Below are 20,521 nucleotides of genomic sequence, written 5' to 3'. Positions count from 1 at the left end.
AACCCACACCTTTGAGGCACTGCCCTTCCTGGCTGCTGCTGGTGTGCTTGTTTGCTGTGAGCAGGCTCATTCACAGAAGAATTTTTGTTAGTTCAGGACTCCCTTTGTCCACCAGAATAAAATTGATGAATGCACACCATCCATAACACAGCCAATACCTATAATTTTTGGTCTGTAAGGCATGGATGTTATTCTATTAAAATGGTATTTTAGTCTGTAGCCTTTATTTAGTCTGTAGTCTTTGAATTTTTTTTCCATAAGAAAAATGAAATGTGACCATGTCCCCAGACCCAGACACTTAAATATGAGCTGTCACTGAGAAACTTAGTATGAAAATAAACTTTATTTGGATAGGATATTGGGAGATGGTTGGTAGAAAATCATAAGAATGCTGTCCAAGCAGAACAAAGTGGTATTGAAGTATTTGCTTAAACATTTTACTCAGGACATTCAGAGAGAATGTGTGTGTTCAAAAATCTAATTTGAAGCTTTATGCCCATTCTTTGTGTATTTGTGTATATTCTTACTGTACAAAATTATATTTTCCTGGCTTATTCATCCCTTTTAGGATATAGATCTTTAAGTTTAAATTGTTTCTCTCTTGTTTATGCAATTGACCTTTGAACAACATAGGTTTGAGCTGTGCAGATTTTACCTATTTATGTGTGGAGTTTTTTCAGTAAATAAAGTACAGTTCTGTAAATGTATTTTCTCTTCCTTATAATTTTCTGTAGCTCATTTTAAGAAAACAGTACATAATATGTATAACATAGAAAATGTGTGTTAATTAACAATGTTAACAGTAAGGTTTCTTGTCAATAGTAGATTTTCATAATTAACTTTTTGGGGAGTCAAAAGTTAGATTTTTGGCCCTTTGGTATGGGGGGTCAGGCCCCCTAACCCCCATGTTGTTCAAGGATCAATTAACTATGAAGTTAAATATAGATTGTACCGTAGCAATTAAGTATGCAGAAATTCTCCCTAGTTTTCATCAGAATTACAAAAAGATTTGGTTCTTGGAACTCATGGATTGGCTGGATTTTTTTTTTTTTTTTTTTTTTTTTTTTAAATTTTTTTTTTTATATTTATTGATGATAGTCGCACAGAGAGAGAGAGAGAGGCAGAGACACAGGCAGAGGGAGAAGCAGGCTCCATGCACCGGGAGCCCGACGTGGGATTCGATCCCGGGTCTCCAGGATCGCGCCCTGGGCCAAAGGCAGGCGCCAAACCGCTGCGCCACCCAGGGATCCCCGATTGGCTGGATTTTTAATGATTTTTCCCCCAATATGTTCTACCGCCATCTACAAAAGGGAACAGTGGAAAGGCAAGCATTTGTGCTAGAACAGCGAGGATTCTGGGGTCTGGCTTGACAGGTGCGGTGATGTGGAACCGAAGCTTAGTCTGAGAAAGGGCTTCTTATCTCAGCTTTGTCCTGTGGCTGATGACATCAAGGAGAGACTCCTCAGCTGCCCTTTGGGGAGGGCGGGTGGGTGCAGTGAACAATGCTAAGACCTGTTGCGATCAGGATAGCAATGAAATTTTTTTTCTTCCAACTTAAGAAGACTTTTGGTGAATTAACTCTAAACTTCATATTTTTGCTAAACTTTTGTAAGATTTTCTTATCTTGCGCTTCTGAGACCTGCTGAGGCCTCCTACCTGGTGTTCCTGGTGTCTTTTAAGGACCGCCATAGTTTTGGCATTGTTTGACTGTGACTATGAGAAGTCTGGGAAAAAAAAAAAAAAAAGAAAGAAAGTAGGTTTCAGGAAAACCTCTGGATCTTACTTTTTTTTGCCATGGTTGGGATCTAAATGCTTGCCATGAAAATAAAGCAGTGTGGCTACTATCCTTGTGTTTTAGACTAAATTTGGAATTTGTGTCTGGTCTAATAGAAACCATTTCCTACACCTCACGACTCTTTCCCACCCCTCCCAGGCCAAATCTTTTCCACACATATAATTCATGACTTCTTGCCAAATATTCTCTATGGGGTGATGGGATTCTGTAGAGGAATTCCAGCCCCCCACCCCGCCCCTTTGACATTTAAAAGTGTTCATTCTGAACTATCAGGCATCCAAATCTATGTATGCAGCCTTTATCATCATAAAACTCAGGAGAGTTGGCTATTTTTTCCATATCTATTTCACAGTAAGATTTGGGGATTGAGAAGAGGAGGGTAGTTCTGTGGGGAGTATAATAGGGGTCAGAGAGGGAAACAGACCAGGAAGACACTGTTTATAAAGAGCCATTAGTTAGAAAAGTTTTTGGATTAAAAGCATAAAAGGTCTCAGCTTTAGTCAGTCACCTAATGATTGAACACCAAATTCCCAATCAGGTGTATATCTTTCTGAAATTAGATGTATTTACAAATGTGCATAGAAAATTGGTTAAGATTTTTGTTACTAGATTTAGGAAGGAAAAATAAGCTTTGGTATGACAAGTTTTAATTATTTTTAAGTGTAGATCATGGGGAAATGAAATGATGAGAGAGGCTGCTGATTTTTATAGAAATTGCATTAACTTTAAAACTTCTGGGTTTGTGGAGGCTTAAAATGTAGGCTGTATAATGAATCATGTAAATTTTCTAATATACCTGGTAGCAGCATCCATTTAAAGGTATTTAGAAAAATCAGGGTGTGAGTAAATTCACATTTTTTAGCAGGTTAAATTTGTAAGTTCCATCTTCCCCAGTTTTGGTAAATTGCCTTTCAAATAGAAGGATTAATTTACACCAGCCAGGACGCCTTGTATGACCATATTAGATGAAATTAGACTCCACCCCTTGTTTTCTGTTGATCTGCCAGGACCTTTGTAATTCAAGTGCTTTTTACAGTAGTAGCAAATGTTACATAAGACCAAACATGGAGCATATTTGGAGTTGGTGGGCAGACCCAAGTCATGATGCAAGCTTGCAGTAGCAAGTGTGCAATGAAGCACAGCCAGATTATGTGAATGGAAGGTGACAAGAAGCCTCTCCAGAACAGCCCTTCCTCCGCACGAGGGCTGAAAGCTCCACTGGGTAAGTTTTCGGAGGCAGTTTCTAGAGGCTGGGCTTGGCTCTGGGCCCAGCTGTGGATGAGCTTGTGGGAGGTGGGTTAGGTCCTTGCTAATGTTACATGGAACCAAACGGAGCGGGAAGAGTTCCTGCAGGCCTCTTTCCTCCTGGCATTTGGCCTCCCCTGCCAGCAGGCCGTGAGCTGTATGTTGCTGAACTGGTGGAGGGAGTGAGCTCTGCAGAGCTAGTGGATCAGAGTGGGTAATCGCAACGAGGGGGATTAGTTGCTGCAAGCCCTTCACCGGAGCCATTCTGAAATGTCATTTGAGTGGTCTGGACAAAGTTCAAACGCAGACAGGAGTCTAGTTTGTTATTAACTCCAACAAAATGCTGAGGTTTGCACCAAACAGTTCCCGTATCTCAAAACAGGGAAAGCATTAGTTACGCTGCTCTCTAAAAATGGAGGAACGCTGTTACACGCTTTAACTGTTTGTTTTTTATCTCACTTGTGGTAAATGAGGTTTTATGACAGGCAGTTCATAGTGTTTCCTGTAGAATGTGTTTGAAAGCTGTTTTGTCAGATACTTCAAATCCACAGCAAAGTTTCAAACAGAACACTGTGTCAAGAGGACGAACAGCTTCAAAATACAAACAGTAGCCCTGGAAAGTCATTCAATAACTTAAATTGAGTGTATAAAAATTTAATTACATACTGACTGCCAGAAAGAACGATTTTTTTTCAGTTTTGTTATCAAGGTAGCTAGGGCAGCTCAGCTAATTGTTTTTGGCTGTTAGGAGTCTGTTCTCAAAGTTGCCCTGTCCCATGCTTCTGTGGGTGACGTGACCGTGGAGTTCTTTACCTTTCCCTGGATTCACTTTTCATGGCTTACGCATTAATGAGCTTGACCAGATAATTTTAATTGAGGTTGAAATTTAGCTCCCACCACTTTAAAGGTCTGTCGATATCGGCAGGTCTTAATTAAATCTTTAATCAAATTGCTGTTAATTCCCTAAAATTTATTTTTTAAGAACTTTCTCATCAGACAGTTTTAGTTTTGCTGTTTGTGGTTTCGTTTTTGAATATTGCTTTTGATGTTTATTAGCTGATAGCCCCAGCCCGAAGGTGGGGCAGATACTGTTTCTCTTTTCAAAAAAACAAAAAAATGTGTGCCACAAATTCATTGAAAACATTGGCATTGTGAAGTAATGAATCACTCATTCCTTATTAACCAGAGTGCTTAATGAGGAAGGCTTGGGGAGCGGTATTCTGAGTTTGAGGTTTCTGTTGTTCCCATGTTCAGTCTGCTTCCCTCCCCCATCCGGAATAAATTGAAATTAAAAGGATACCAAATTAGTGGGGAAAACCAATAAGGATGTGACTTAGACTCAGTGTAGCTCTCGATGGCAGATGGAGCTGGCATTCCATTGCACCTTGGACTTGCTACTCCTTTTGGGCCTAGGAATAGTGTTCCCTGTGGGGGTTCCTGCACAGCAGTTTTCATTTTAAAAGATAAACAGAATGAAAACAATGAAAAGGAGAACTCTTAAGTTTTACCGGGTTCTTTTTAATTGTCTCTTTCTACCCGTGTGTGTGTGTGTGTGTGTGTGTTTGAAATTTGGATTGGAGTGGGAAAGGCATACTTTAGTTTTTTTTAGATTACTGTTTGCATTTTGATGAAAACCTTGTGTCTTTCATTTGGGACCTCAGCCCAAAATGTGACTACAGAGAAGTTTGGGTATGGATTGAGTATGTTGATGCTTGAGCTGTACATGGTATATAATGAATTGGAAGACTAAACCTCAAATGAGAACTCCCCGAACTGGAGGATGCTTCCTTCCCTAACCAGTGAAGGATTAAATCAGAAGTAGCTGGAGATTGGTCTAGTTTTGGTTTTGGCTCTTTTTTTCCCCACATGTTGATATCTGAGGAATGCAAGTATTTCAAGTCATTGATGACTGTGAGAGAGAGCAGGGAGCAAGTTTGGGGGAAATGCCATGTACCACTCAGATCACATTTGTTTCAGTCAGGGTGATTGCTTGCTGCACTCTGCTAGCATCCTTTGGGTAACACTGTGCTTCCTGAGGACGGCAGAGAGAAGTCCTTGTGACTGTTAGCAACATAGAAGTGTCAGCCAGCATGTCATTTGTGGTGTGATATCTTATAGTCAGAAATGGTGGCTGTGAAATTAGAGTTCGGTGGCTGTATGTTGCTCAAGGCAGCTGCAGCCTTTTCCCCAAAGGTACTTGTACTGAAAACATCTGTGTGTGCCTATGATAATCCTTAGCTCAGAGTCTGCACCTTGAACACAGTTGCAGATGTATAGGAAGGGCCCACATCAGGAGATGAACTAATCTTTAAGACGATTCACTTTTCCTTAAAACAAACTGCTTTATGACACTGATTATGAAGAAGGGATGTTATTACGTACAACCAAGAATTGCCTGTAATACCATTCAGCGCCTCCTCTTTTTCTCTCGGGTTTCCTCTCCTCTAATAAAGTACTTGGGTTTTTAAAAAAAGTTATTGTAACAATGTTTGCAAAGGGCTACAAGTTAAGATGGCAGGGTAGGAGTACCCCCAGGTAGTAAGTTTTTCGTATTTCTCACATACTTGAAAGCAAAGTACAGAAAGAACAGTCCCTCCCCATGGGAAGAATTCCTGGCAAGAGGATTATTTGAAGTTGCCATATTTCTGCTCCCTTCTTAGCAACATTATTTACAATCCATTCACGCCTGTCCCTTCCCCCACTGGAGTTGGAGTTGTTCTCCCTTGTAATCTGCCCTTTGTGATCTGTTCTCTTTCATGCAGCTAGTGTGAATGGGGATGCTGCAGTGTGCACCCTGCCCAGAGACGTGGAAATGCCAAGAGACCCGGAATACTTTAGTGGGGCTTTTATTTCCGTCATAAAGCACTGACTTGAAGAGCTTGATAATTTGATTATAGACCTTTGGTGAAAAGTTGTTTCAAGTGGCCCAAGTGCTATAAATGACTCTCTCTTCTGCACTTTCCCCTTATGTTTTAATTTAAAAGCACCTCTGCGTTAGGGGGAGGAGAAATGCATTTGGCAGAAGTCGCAGTTGGAGACTAATTTGTTAGGGCAGCCAGTGTTGAAATCATCCTTTTCAATTAAATCTCTCTAGTGGAAATGATGCTGAGTGCTTTGTGGTAAAGACTTTTTCTTCTTCTCTGTTTTCCAGCGCCGTTTGTAACCCACCTAAGCATGCTTTCCTGAGGCTGTGTCCCAGCTCCAGTTTTAGCTAATTGTCCTTTGAGGCACTGCCTGTCAGAGGTCAGCTTTGGATTCCTCAACCTGTGATTTGAATGTTCCAGGGACAGTCTCATGGATTGGCTTTTTTTTTTTTTAGCATTAGACTACACCCGGCTCTCTCTGGAGGAGTCTAATTGAGTGTCTGGGGATACTAAAGAAGTTGGATCAAGGAAAAAGCAGATCAAGGATTAAAGAGAATATGTGAGGACAGGAAGTGGGGTAGGACCATATTTGCTGGTCAGACGCTTGAGAGTGCCTTTACAAGAAGGAAACTTACAAGGAAAAGTTGACCATGAAAGTAGTGAGAAGACATCATCAAATGCTTCATGTCCACGTGCAGTGATTTCATATCCATGCTGTGAATTTAGATAGGATGCCAAGTATTTTTTATAATAGTTATTAGGTAAGGGGCACATGGGTGGCTCAGTGGTTGAGCGTCTGCCTTTAGCTCGGGCGTACTGGGACCAAGTGCTGCATCGGGCTCCCCACAGGGAGCCTGCTTCTTCCTCTGCCTGTATCTTTGCCTTTCTCTTGGTGTCTCTCATGAACAAATAAATAATATCTTAAAAAAAAAAAGTTATTAGGGAAAAAAAATAAATACTGTGTTGGACGCCAAGTCATGATTTTATAGATAATGCTTATTAGGATAATATGAAATTACATATACCTAGTCAGCTGCTGAACTTGAAAAATATAGTAAGTAGATAATCTAGATAATGTGCAGAAACGACAAAAGGTCCAAAGTGGGATTCAGCTTTGAATGTCAAAAGTCTAGGGCAAATACTGATGTGGAGCTAGGGAGATGTACAAGGAAGATGCTCTGCAAATTGAAAAATGTATATGTAGTCTTGATTTATAGTTTCCTGATCTTGGATGTTTTTTTAGGGGTCATTCTTAAGACAGACAGCTGATGCCAGTTGACACCTCACAAGTTGTGTCTGGCAGCCTGAAAGTGAAGTATGACAGTTTGTGTTAATTGGGAGCTGAATAATAGCACATTTATGGTTATTTTTCAACCTGGATGTTAAAATAAACAACTTAATAAATTCTGTGAAGAGCCTGCTTAAAGAATGACCCTAAGTTTCCAAACCTAACCTTTTGCTATATGCAGTTATTATTTGCTATGCCTAGCCAAATGATCCACACATGCACATTTAACTTTTGATAGCTCTGTACACACTTATTTAAAAATCCTTGTTTAAAAGAGAGCAGTTATAGAGTATTAGTGGGTTGGGGCTGTCAGAGACCCCATGAAATCATACATTCCTTGAAGTGTTGATTGGTATTTTTCATAAGGCCTTTCTGTACAGAGTACACACTCTTTGTAACCTTATCTAACCAAAGCTATCCAGGAGTGTCAGTTTCATTTAGAGGAAAATTTGTGAGTTTTAGGAGTCATTTCTTCAATAATCTGCCTCAGATTTCCACCTTTGGATATATAAGCTGAATTTGAGACTTGATCTTCACTTTATTCCATTCCATTCACCTGCACTTCTTCCACAGTGACTTATTTCTGTCGGGAAAATGAGCCAACTTTTTGTTTATGAAATAACTTTAGCTTGAATGAACATTCTTTTTGGTTGGTGTAAATTTACTCATTTTAAAATGAATTTTAAAACTTGTTCCTCTGAGCTTTTCTGAGAAGAGCTTAGTGTCTTGCTGGACTGACAGACATATACACCCAGTATGAAGCCTCTACCTGTCCCACGCCAGAGAAGATCACTTACAGTGGGTTAGGTTTAGTAGTAGGTGACTTCTGGCTGTTTTGATCATATGCACACCTTTCTCACAGAAATCTATAGTTGAATGACCGGGGGCCACGTGTCTCCATGTCTGCTGAGTGGTGTTATGGTGCCTGGTCCATAATTGTCCCTGTGCTAGGGCTTGACTACACTCCATCATTCAATTTCCAATAGCCCTGCCGGGTAGGCTTAACAGATGAAGGGGCTGCCAAGGTGTGTGGAATCCAGTGATTGTCCGGCATTACCCAGCTGGTCAGGGGCAGAGCAAGGCTTTGAACCCATCTGTCTGATTCCAAAAGTTCTTATACTCTCAGGGGACATTTTATTTTAGTTTGGATTCTCTTCAGGCTGGTTAGTCACTTAGTCCAAGTCAAGACTGTGCCCAACAGCCCTGAGCCTCTGCTGGAAAGGTGACTATGACCTTCCAGAGCCCAGAGTGACAATAAGCATGCATTGTGTTGGTCCAGAGGGGGCCAGCCTAATCCTATAGAACAGGTATATGCTGCCCCTCCTGCTGGTTCTTAGTAAAACAGACTCATCTTGGAACTTTGTAAAATGTTTCTTTTTAGCCAGAAAGACAGCTCTGCTTGGCACTTTCTACAAAAATTCACTTTTCAAACCATCTCTGATGCTTTAAACACTGCCCACCCCCACTCCCCTCCGCCCCAGCAAAAAAGAAAAAAGCTACACTGGCTGACATGCATAGCTAATCTTTAGGGATAGCAGCTTACAAAACGGAAAGATGAAATCCACAACAACCTGGTTCTCCCTTAAACAGATTCTGGATCCCTCTCCTGAATTCGCTAAAATTCTGTCTCGACCTTGTGTGTTTAGCCTCTGCAATCTTTTGTGCTGGCAGTTAGCCTGCTTTTGCTGAGCACCTGGGAAGATGGGCTTCTTACCGTTATATGCCCCAACCCTCACCTTCGCCTCTCTCTTCTGCCTGCCTTTGGACAACATATTATGGTTTGTTAATAATACCACTTGAGAGCAGGTGGGTTATAGTGTGATCCAGCCTGGGTGGTAGAGTCAACCTGCCTAGGATTGTGTCCCAACTATGCCTCTTAACTAGTTGGGTAATGTTGGATAACCCACATAAGTCCTTTAAAGTCTTGGCTTCCGGGGGATCCCTGGGTGGCTCAGCGGTTTAGCGCTTGCCTTTGGCCCAGGGCGGATCCTGGAGTCCTGGGATCGAGTCCCGCATCAGGCTCCCTACATGGAGCCTGCTTCTCCCTCTGCCTGTGTCTCTGCCTCTCTCTATGTCTATCATGAACAAATAAATAAAATCTTTAAAAAAAATAAAGTCTTGGCTTTCTTATCTGGAAATGGGATCACAACAGTATCTGCTTTGTACAGAGATGGTCAGGACTGAATGAGATAACCTCTGCAAATTATGCAGCATGATGCCTGACATGTGTTTTCTGCCCAGTAAACAGTGGCTACTATTGTTGAGATTGCTGAAGGTGAGACTTCTGATCAGTCAGTTGTTTGAATTATAAAACATTAACAAAAGAGCCCTAAGCAAAAATAAGTTTGTGAAGTGGTCTTCATAGCTGTTAGGTGCTCTTGCCTGCTCTTATGTGATGAACACTGAGAATAGAACAGATTGATTACTTCTTCATAGATGATAATATGTCTTGCTGTATTTTGGCATGTATGAAACTGAGGCTAGAATGCCACATGAAATTTCTCTTTTTTTCAAAAGTGTAATCAAGTAAGCCATAGTCATTATAGAAAAATGAAACTATCCAAAAGAATTTTAAAAATATAGACCCTAATTCCAGGAATAAGCACTTAAAATTTGACATACATCCTTGTAAATTTTTCCCCCTGAATGAGTGGTTCGAAGTTACAATTTGCTTTGACAGCTTTTTAGGTTTGTGCCCTAACTTTGACACTTGTGCATATGAATTATTTTTAGTTATTTTCAAAGCATTATTTATTTATGACTTAAGATCGATCTAATTATTTGCTTTGAATTCCTACTTGGTTTGTACCTGGGTGTCAACACGTACATACATTTATTTTTAAACCTCAGCATAAATCCCAGGTTGTAAGTATTCTTGGTTGCTTTCCATTTTGGAAGACTTTGCTTGTTTGGGGGCAGGGTAGGGCAAGAGCACTAGCAAGGGGAGCAGCAGGAGAGAGTAGACTCCCTGCTGAGCAGGGAGCCTGGTGTGGTGTGGTGCTTGATCTCGGGACCCTAGGATCATGACCTGAGCCAAAGGCAGATGCCTGACCAACTGAGCCATCCACGTGCCGCTCCATTTTGAAGACTTTAAAAGAGCTGTCCTCTACCTTAGCCCTCCCCAATATCCTGCCATTGCCTTCAGTGGTAGCACACGTTCAAGGCATAAGGAGGAAGAAAGCTCAGTGCATCCATCTTTTTATGCTTGCTTACAGTCTCTTTCTCTCTCCCTCCCCCACAACCATTTATGTCTGCCTCTTTCTCCCCACATCTGCCTGTCTGCTTTGTTTAACCCAAACCTCCAATGTCACCCCCACTCCAGCTCACCCATGCCTGTCGGTTCAGTCTGGCTCTCTCTGTTCTGTGTTTCCCTATATCTGTATTTGTCTCTCTGTTGGTCTGCCTAACTCTCTCTCCCTCTTGCTGGAGCCATTCAAAGTGCCCTCCTCATTCAGGGACAACAGTGTGCTTTCTCTGAGCTGGTGCCAGACCCTGGAGAGAGGAGTGCTTTGAAAACTCAACTTGGACTCCTCACCAAACCACATTGCAGTTTATGCTTAGCATCTGGCCACCAATTTGCCCACTTAATATAAGGTCCCTAACCCTACCCATAAGTTGCCCATTTCTCTTTTGATCTAGGAACAAACACTTTTTTTTTTTTTAAGCTGGAAGCCCAGCTTAAAATCTTATGAAAAATAAAGGCCCACAGTGAAAAGATGAGAGTCCAACTCAGCTGTAATTAAATTTGTTTTTTCCTCTTTTGCTTTCTCGCAAAGGGTAAGCCAGATACCGCCCTTTCCAGAGAGTAAGTTACCAGACCATAATGTGAAGGAACAGCTTAATTCAGCAGCACGACAAGGATTTGAGCTGGCACTTTTCAGCCAGAATCTGTTACACACACACACACACACACACACACACACACACATACACACACGCACACCCCACAAGTCTGTTTCAAGTTTTAGTGAATGAAAGAAATTCACATGATAGATTGCCATTCTTAGCATCTTAAAATGCTTTTTCTAAAAGCCCTGGATGAGAGGGAGAGGGAGAAGCAGACTCCCCACTGAGCAGGAATCCTGACACAGCAGTGGATCCTAGGACCCTGGGATTATGACCTGCCTCAGCCGAAGGCAGACGCTTCACCAACTGAGCCACACAGGCATCCCTTTAAATAGTTTTTATTATTGAAATAGAAAACACAATTTTTTGGAAATGTTTTCGATACATCAGCTGACTTCTAATGTTAGGAGGCTTTGATTCTTGATTTTTCTAGTGCAAAATCCCGTATCAAGAGCTAGTAGACTAGAAAAGCATTAGCTGAAGAAAATGCTGGGAGTGGACTAGGATGGGAATGGAGAATTAAAAGGACAAGCTTGAAGTTACAGTCAGTTCTGCTGTCACACAGCACACATTCCTAAGAAATTACTGCACTGTGCAAAATTGTGTCATAGAATCCACATGAGACTCAGTGGCAAAATGGGGTTATGGGCACAACACTCAAAACTTCATTAATGGGGCAGCCCCGGTGGCGCAGCAGTTTAGCGCCGCCTGCAGCCCAGGGCGTGATCCTGGAGACCCGGGATCGAGTCCCACGTCGGGCTCTCAGTATGGTGCCTGCTTCTCCCTCTGCCTGTGTTTCTGCCTCTCTCTCTCTCTCTCTCTCTGTCTCTATGAATAAATAAATAAAATCTTAAAAAAAAAAAACTTCATTAATGATACACACAAAAAAGGTAGCAACCTAACAAAACTGGTAGCACAGTTTTACATAGATTAAGTGGTTAAGGGTAGGTAAATGCAAAAAAAATTACCTGACAATTGCTTTTGGAAGTAGGTGTTGGAAGGGAGGCTGCAGCTTGTGAGCTCTTGTGAAGTAGTGGATGGAAGGTTATCTGAAATCGAGGGAAGGTCATAGCACCAGTTGTGGATGGGTGTGGCTCCTCACATCCATGATGAACTGGGGTAGATGGTGGATGTTTGGGGGGAGGGGTATGTTTTGTGTACGCCCCCGTGGCTCAGTTCAGCCAGGTATAATTTTCTGCTCTGACGTAGTGCTTTTTGCAGATGAGATCTTGCAAAAGCAAGTGCAGTATTTCATTATGTTCAGATCATTCCTTAGTATATCAGGGGCTTTATAATAAATTTACTTTCTCAACACAAGCATTACAAGCAAAACTGTATTGAATTAGATTGAGAATTTGTTCTCTAAGACACTTGTTTGAGAATTCTGATCCCTAGAGAATAGTAAAAAGAGTGTACTTCATTAAAGTAAAAGATTTATTTATTTATTTACTTATTTATTTATTTATTTATTTATTTTAAGATTTTATTTATTTATTCATGACAGGCACAGAGAGAGAGAGAGAGGCAGAGACACAGGCAGAGGGAGAAGCAGGCTCCCATGTAGGGAGCCCGACATGGAACTCGATTCCGGGTCTTCAGGATCCCACCCTGGGCTGAAGGCAGTGCTAAACCGCTGGGCCACCCGGGCTGCCCCTTAAAGTAAAAGTTTTAGTTGGGGTTTTATTCCTTCTTCATAGCAGAAACATGGTATTTCTTTAGTACGCTTCCATCAGAAGCACAGAAGATTGCTGTGGATGAACGTGGAGGAATATTTTATTATTTATTATAATGTACTTCAAAAATCTTTGTAACAAGCTTATCAAACCTACTGTTTCATAGATACTGTTGTTTGGAGAAATAGCTCTCAGTTCAGGATGGTACCATGCTTCACACTGGGTTATGTGAAAATTGGAGGGTAGTTTCAGGTTCCCCTGGCATAGGGGCACTGCTGGTGATTAAGGGATAGTGGACAGGACCTCTCTCTAATCCTGAAATCCTGTACAAGAATTGTCCTGTCAGAAATACCAATGATGCCTCCATGAGAGAGACCAGTTAATGTTGGCTAAGGAGGATGAGGGAACCGTAGAGTTGATAATTTAAATAAAAGTGTAAAGTAAAAAATAGTATTTTATGTAGCTTTGGTAAGAATGATGAAAATTGCAGTTGATGGAAGTCTGGAAAGCACAAGTTGAGAACAGGTAGTAGCAGTGAGCTTTATTTAATAGGCCCTGATATAGAGTGCCATGGCCCAGGCAGTGTTCTCAGTGCTCTACAAATGTTAACTTACTCAGCCATGTCTAATGGTCTGGAGCATTAGCCTTGTAGAAGGAAGGCTCTCAACCTTGACTGCACAGTGGAATCACACTGGGGTGCTTATAAAAGTCTCGATGCCCAGACCACACCCCAAACCAGGTAAATCAGAATCTCTGAGGGTGAGACTCAGTATTTTTTAAGCTCATTAAGTCAGTGCCAATGTGTGACCATGATTAAGAACCATTTGTCTAGGGCCATTTGAAAATCACTCCTCCTCACAAGAAAAGCTGTACCACTAGTGCAAATGTTAATTGAAGGTCTGCTCTATGCCATGCCTCACAGGGGCAGAGATGACCCAGAAAGGAAGCTTCACCATCCAAGGGAGGTGGCAACTGGAAACTGATTTTTGCAACTGGAAACTGATTTTTACAGTCCTGGCTGACAAGTGCTGATGCTTGGAAGGATATTCAGACAATATTTTGGGATGACAGAGGAGAGAGAAACTAAATTAGAATATGGGGGGCGGGGATCCCTGGGTGGCGCAGCGGTTTAGCGCCTGCCTTTGGCCCAGGGCGCGATCCTGGAGACCCGAGATCGAATCCCATGTCAGGCTCCTGGTGCATGGAGCCTGCTTCTCCCTCTGCCTATGTCTCTGCCTCTCTCTCTCTCTGTGACTATCATAAATAAATAAATAAAAATTAAAAAAAAATGTGGAGGGGGAAACCTCTAGGATGCCAAATTTAGAAAGTTATTAAACCTCAATTTTTAAAAATTTTCCCTCCCATACACACAATTTTCATTAGGGGGGGGAAAAAAGCAACAGGCACTTAAAAATCACTATCAGTTTAGCCATCCTAACTTGGTTGTGGCTTTTGTGTAGTCTAGTTGGACAATTGGAATTTTGTCTGTAGATAGGTATAATTTTGTCCTGTTGTAGTGCAGGTCCTTAAGTACGACATAAAGCATTGTTGAACTAATGGCCTCCTGGGAATAAGTCATCTCAGCTTCCCAGAGAGCCTCAGGACTGGTATATAATGACCTTTAGAAATAAACCATTTATGTGATGCTTATAGTTATTGATTCTAGTTTGCTCAATTTTGTAAATATTCATATAGCTTCTGTACTGTAATAAGTAAATGTTGGATCCCTTGCATTTTAAAACTTACAGTTAAGCCATGTGTCATTTTAAATTGCAAGTTTAATTGAAGTCACTCACTAAGCTACCGTCATAAGGTACTTAAGTAGATAAAGTCACTAAATAATTTACGTGTTTCAGATAGTAACATTCTTCAGCAGCTCTCAATTTATTTAGTGTGGATAGCCTTATGCTGAGAAAACCTGATTCTCCACTGAGTAGACTTATTTTCAGTTAAACCTGTGTAGTCTGTATTTAACCATGAATTACTTCCTGGTTTAAAAAAACAGGCGTAGCTATTTGTGGTATTTTTGTCTTGTGCCTTTGGCATCTTAGTGGCATGAACCAGAGCTATGCCATCTGTAGTCAAGTGAGATTATTAAAAAAAGGGAGGGGGGAGGGCAGCCCAGGTGGCTCAGCAGTTTAGCGCCGCCTTCAGCCTAGGGCGGGATCCTGGAGACCATGGATCAAGTCCTGGGTCGGGCTCTCTGCATAGAGGCTGCTTCTCCCTCCGCCTCTGTCTCTGCCCACCCCCCCCACCCCACCCCCGTCTCTGTCTCTGTGTCTCATGAACAAATAAAATCTTTCAAAAAGGGGGGGAGGGGTGAGTAAAGTGATTCACTGGAAAATTGCAGAACAAAAAAAAAAAATTGCAGAACAGATTCTTAAAGAATGATAAGATAACCCTAGAAACATTCTTATTTGGTATCATATGCTGGTGGGTAGTGACAAAAAAATTTAAGGTACAACTTGTTTCTTAACATTTTGCAATTCTGAAAATTGGAAAGATAGTATGCTCGAAAGGAAGAAAGAAATCCGTGCAGCGTCAATTAGTACAGCTCTGCAGATGAATGAATAATTTGCCTCCAACTGCAAGTTGGAGCGAGTGAGGGTCATTTCTAGCATGCAAAACCAAATAGTCTCAGGTTTAGAATGGCTGTTTAATTTCCTAATGGCTATCTATGTGTGATAAACCGCTTTATGCTGAGATGTTTCCGAAGCAGAAGGACCAGTTCCTAGAATCCTAAATAAGTCTGTGGGGCCTAGATAAGCCATTTCTGAAAGCTGCTGAGTTAAATATATTTTCACTTAGTGACGCATATTTGAACCTAAATGTGTTGATTTCAGGGGACTCTTCCAGGATTCCATTGGCGATTTGCCTAAAACCATGTCCTTTTTTTTTTCCCCCCGTTTTCATTTTCAGAAAGAAGACATAGCTCATCCAGCAAGCCTTCTTTGGCCGTTCCTCCCACTTCAGTATTTTCCTTCTTCCCTTCTCTGTCCAAAAGCAAAGGAGGCAGCGGAAGTGGAAGCAGCCGTTCTTCCAGTGGAGGTGTTCTAAGCGCATCCTCATTAAGTTCCAAGTTGCTGAAATCACCCAAAGAGAAATTGCAGCTCAGGGGGAACAGCAGGCCAATGCATCCCATTCAGCAGAGTCGAGTCCCCCATGGTAGAATGTGAGTATGGCCCAGAGGTTCTGAGAGCTCCCCTGCCAGGCGTGGAACTGTGTGCTCCAGTGGCATCTGGGAGTACTGTGGATAGTGTCAAAGACAGGCTGCTGTGGGGGAAAATCAAATATATGTTGTTTCCTCCTTTTGTTCCCTATCCTGTTTTGGGAGGCTTCACAGAATAGTAATAGGAATGTTAACAATACTTATTTATTGATTCTTTATTGTGTGTGTGCCAGCTAGGGAAACTTGGCTCTCTTGGTGTCCTGTCATTTAATGATCACAACACCCCTATGAAACAGGTCTTGTTGTTATCCCCATTCTGCAGATAAGGAGAAGGAAACATAATAAGGTCAAGGAGCTTTAGCCAAGGAGTGCTCCAGTCAGACAGGCCTGGCTTCACACACCCCTTCTATCACTTCTTAACTGCAGGGCTTTGAGTGAGGCACTGTTTCTCTCTCAGTCTGAGAATAAAAGCCACTGTGAAGAGCTACTGGGAGAAGTAGAATTAACATGGTAGCGTCAAGTACCTGGCATAGTGTTTGGCCCCCAGGAGACAATAAATGAATGGACATTGGTGCTTCTGCTGCTGCCATTGATAACAATAGGAATAAAAAGGTGAGGTGATTCCCAGATGCTGTTGTAGGATTTTCTGAAGCCCGCAGAGCAATAGGGAAACAATGCTTCCTTCCCCTGCAGTCTTGGGTTCACGTCACAGCAGTGATGGGGAAAGACTGGAAGAATGGAAGAAGTTCACACTGCCAGGAGAGGCTTTGGCACATTTTCATAGTGGATCTGTAGGCTGCCAGGCTCCTCGTGGTCATGTGAGGGAGCAGCCGTGCACTCCATAGAAACCTGTCTTGCCTCATCACGGCAGCCCTGGTGGTGGTGGGTGGCTTTTTCTGGCTTGCCTCCCTTTTGGAGGGTATGCCACACATCTCAGTCCCAAGGTCTGATAACCTGGTTAATCTCTGGGCAGTGTCTAGCACCTGCTGCTGCTCAAGGACCTTGCCAGCTGGGAGAGGCCATGGCTTCTTGCAGTATCTCTGCTGCTGTCGGGCTGTCCCAGGTACAGCTGTTTGGTGCTGTTTGTCCTGGTTGCTAGGCCCCCAGCCTCTGCTCATCTGTCAGAAGTACAAGTACAGCAAGCTGGACTTTCGTTCCTGGACCTGTCTGAAAGCCAAAGAAAATGCCAGTGCTATGTGTAAGTCACTCGCCAGCTTAACAGCTGTTTGAGCACTGACTTCACTGAACAAAGTTTATAAAACCTCATCAGTCCAAATTTTCTTTATTTGGAGCTGGGCTTTAGAGGGGACCAGGCCAACTGTACTAACATTTGCCACCCAAATGATAGCGTCGGTAAGATCCCCTGAAAACTCAATTCTTTATTAGTGGCCTAAGTATTCACTGTTCACCAGCTGTGTGCCAGACACTTAAATTCTGAGCTCTTACTGTAGAAACTTTTTTCAGAGACTGGAGAATTGTCACCTCAGTGACACATCACATAACTAATTAAACATTGTTCTCCTTCATTGACAGAGGCAGAGAGCCTCTTCTCGGAGATATGCTTGGGCTCATTTGAATTCTTGTATGTCCTTAGTGATGTTTCTTGGGCATATTCTCTAATTCCAGTTATTCTTTCCTCTGTTCACTCAGTTTACTTTGTTTTGATGAATCCTTTCTTAAACATGATAGTTCTCAAAAGAAATTCTCTAAAGGTTTTGCAGATAGTCTTTGGTCCCTTTAGGTGTTTTCATGTTCTGCTTCTTGCAGGCATTGAGTTGAGTATCAGGTCTAGATCTCCCACAGGCTCAAGTGTAAGGTTGTCCTGGATAATGAAAAGGCCAGGTAAATCTGATGGTTTACTGGAGCTTTCTGTCTCACCAGGAGAGCTTATAGACTGAATAAATGTGAATCTTAACTGAGTTTTCTAGCTATTCCTAATGCATTTTTCCTAAGTCGCCTTTGGGAGCCTAGGTCTCTGCAGTGTGTAGGTAGATCCGGGTTCTGCCTTTTGCCCTCTAGCTCCCCATTTACCTGGGCTGCTGGGCCCTCGAGTGCTAATGTCCTGCTTCCCCCTCTGACAGCATGACGCCCTCTGTCAAAGTGGAAAAGATTCATCCGAAGATGGATGGCACACTACTGAAATCTGCGGTGGGGCCTACCTGTCCTGCTACTGTGAGTTCCTCAGTCAAGCCTGGCCTTAACTGCTCCTCAATACCAAAGCCAACCTTGCCTTCACCTGGACAGATTCTGAATGGCAAAGGGCTTCCTGCACCATCCACTCTGGAAAAGAAGTCTGAAGATAATTCCAACAACAGGAAATTTTTAAATAAGAGATTATCAGGTAACTTCACATTTTTTGTCTTAATGTTTCTCTGTATATGATTGGGCATTCACGAGCAAGCAAATGGACTGCTGTCTCTAAGTCCTCTTTTTAGAACTGGTCAGCTTCAGCTCTAGGAGGAAGTTACTTAGGTAATATACCTGACCTCTTCAGTCTTGCGTTTAAAAGTACATGTGTCTGTAGGTAATGTAAAAATAGCATTCTAGTGCATCTTTCTGAGTGGAGTGGGGTAGTAGTGCTGCCTGGCACACTCTCTTGCCTGTCAGGTGTTGCCAGTGTTCCCCCATGCTCTTACTGGGGTCTGTTGCTGCTGCTTTGCAGTGCTCACGTGTTGTAATTTTATGTTTATTGATGATGTGATGGACTTTATGCAAGTTACAACATGCCTTCAGAGATTGCTCCTATTTTCAAAATAAATAATGTTTGATGAGCCCATTGTAATGTCAGTGTGCTTTTGACAGAAAGAGAGTTTGATCCTGACATACACTGTGGGGTCATCGATCTCGACACCAAGAAGCCCTGCACCCGCTCTTTGACATGCAAGGTAGGTGGTCTCCTGCAGAACCGAATACTCCTGGTAAACTCAAGGAGATGGGATCTATGGCACGGCCCCCAGAGTCTCTTTAACCCAGAGGGGAGCTGTTCTGAATTTCGTCAGTGAGGGAGTAACAGGATTTTGATGAAGAATGCCTCCGGTTCAGGAAATGTGAAATCTTGTTATAAATTGCAATCTTGAGATGTTTTGCTACCAGCTTCCAGTGTCATCCAGTGCAATAGCATTCTTTCCTCATCAGTCTGTTATTTTCAAAGACTGTTAATGTTTCTGTAGGGAAATTTAATATAAGCAGTTACCCTTTACTGTGGACTTGAAACAGGTCTGGAAACTTCCTTTGCATATGTGTGAATATTCTTAAAATGCTTGTAATCTGTGGTTCTTCAGTTTTAAAGAGCCACTTGAAGATGATCTGATTTTGAGGTAGACTTATTTTTCCAGTACTAAGAAAAGTACTAGATAATATACAATCTCACCAAGCTAAGAAAATATTCTGACCCTCTTTTCTGTCCTTGATTTTCCTTTAAAATTCCGGTATGTTAATAAGAAGGTGGTCTATTTGCTGTAAAATAAGAGTTGATGTGGAGTGGCTTCAGTTGACTTGCTACATAAATAAGCCTGTATGCTCAAGTGCATTTCCCTGGAGAATGTCCCCAGCTAGCCTTCAGAGAAGGGTTTGAAAATTGAGAATCATTGCTTTAACGTAATTTAAAAATGCTTGTTTGGAGGAGGGGGTAAGAATTATAAAAATCAGTGTTGTCTTCTAAAAATAAAATTTTTGGTCTATTATTTTAAATGTTACCAAAGATTAGGTTTGAGTAAAGGACTTCAGGGCCTACTCCAACCCCTAACAGTGGAAGAATATTAAAATCTTTAGAATGTGGAAATGTTGTTTCTAAGTGATTCTTATTTTAGTTTAAATTTCTAATTCAATTTTAGCATGTAGATTTTATCTTACAACAGTGGTTCTGAATCTTTTAAGGAAAGGTGTTGGCCAAGAGTTCCTTTAACTATCTAACTTAAAAAAAAAAAAATCACATCATTTGCCCCTTAGGAAAAATATCTACATACTTACATATTTTCTGAATTTTGCATTTTGTCTCAAGGGTTCATAGACATTTTCACCCTAAGCCCCACCATTGAATCTTCGGCTTAAAGACTCCTTTCTCAGGACAAATTGCTCTTATTTTATGTACCATTAGTTGTACACATATAGTGGTGTGTTGTTGGAAGGTAGCCATTTGAGCTCTGTAGACCTGGGGCCTGCTGCAGCCACCCCTGAGGGACTTTGCAAGAGTAGGCCTTGGTCCAGTACCACAATGTGGCCATAGCTTGCCGACTGCACTTGGCTCCCTTGCTACCTCCCTGGCTCTCAGGACCCTAGATCTCTCAGTATTAGGGTATCTGTGGTCAACAAAGGGTGCTTGCTTTATCCAAGATCCTCACCTTGAATCATCTCCAGGACATGCTGGTGAACCAAAAGCTTTTATCAATTCCTGATGTGCCAGATTGACCAGCCTTCTTCCTGAACCAGTATTGATGGGTGAACAGACTTCGTATGGATCCTGAATTGTTGTCCTGTCTTCCTTTTTAAGTCACATTTGCTCCCCGTGTATTCTGTGAGGGGTTTCATCAGCATAGCATGGTGCCAGGCCTGTTTTCACATTAGTACACATCTATAGCCCTGGTGTGTCACAGAGTTCATCATAGAATTGGCAGGCCTGCCCTTTCACACATTGTCCTTCCT

The 20,521-nt window shown here is 42.0% G+C and overlaps 1 protein-coding gene across 9 annotated transcripts in view; it reads left to right on the top strand.

Annotated features, from left to right (window-relative positions):
- Positions 1–20,521, top strand: part of ATXN7 (ataxin 7) — a 154,100-nt gene that overhangs the window by 102,678 nt on the left and 30,901 nt on the right. For 8 of the 9 annotated variants that reach the window (XR_007404312.1, XR_007404311.1, XM_049098228.1 and 5 more), the window contains 3 exons: positions 15,631–15,883; positions 17,962–18,221; positions 18,683–18,765. Coding sequence is in view for 7 of the 9 variants with exons in the window: in XM_049098228.1 (XP_048954185.1) it covers positions 15,631–15,883; positions 17,962–18,221; positions 18,683–18,765 (596 nt within the window). In the remaining 2 variants the exon portion in view is untranslated. Of the gene's footprint in view, positions 1–2,643; positions 3,018–15,630; positions 15,884–17,961; positions 18,222–18,682; positions 18,766–20,521 lie in introns of those variants that run through there. The other variant, XM_025456464.3, reaches the window with a different exon arrangement.

The sequence above is a fragment of the Canis lupus genome, chromosome 20, assembly GCF_003254725.2.
Source record: "Canis lupus dingo isolate Sandy chromosome 20, ASM325472v2, whole genome shotgun sequence".
NCBI lineage: Eukaryota > Metazoa > Chordata > Mammalia > Carnivora > Canidae > Canis > Canis lupus.
This window is presented reverse-complemented; position numbering and strand designations above follow the sequence as displayed.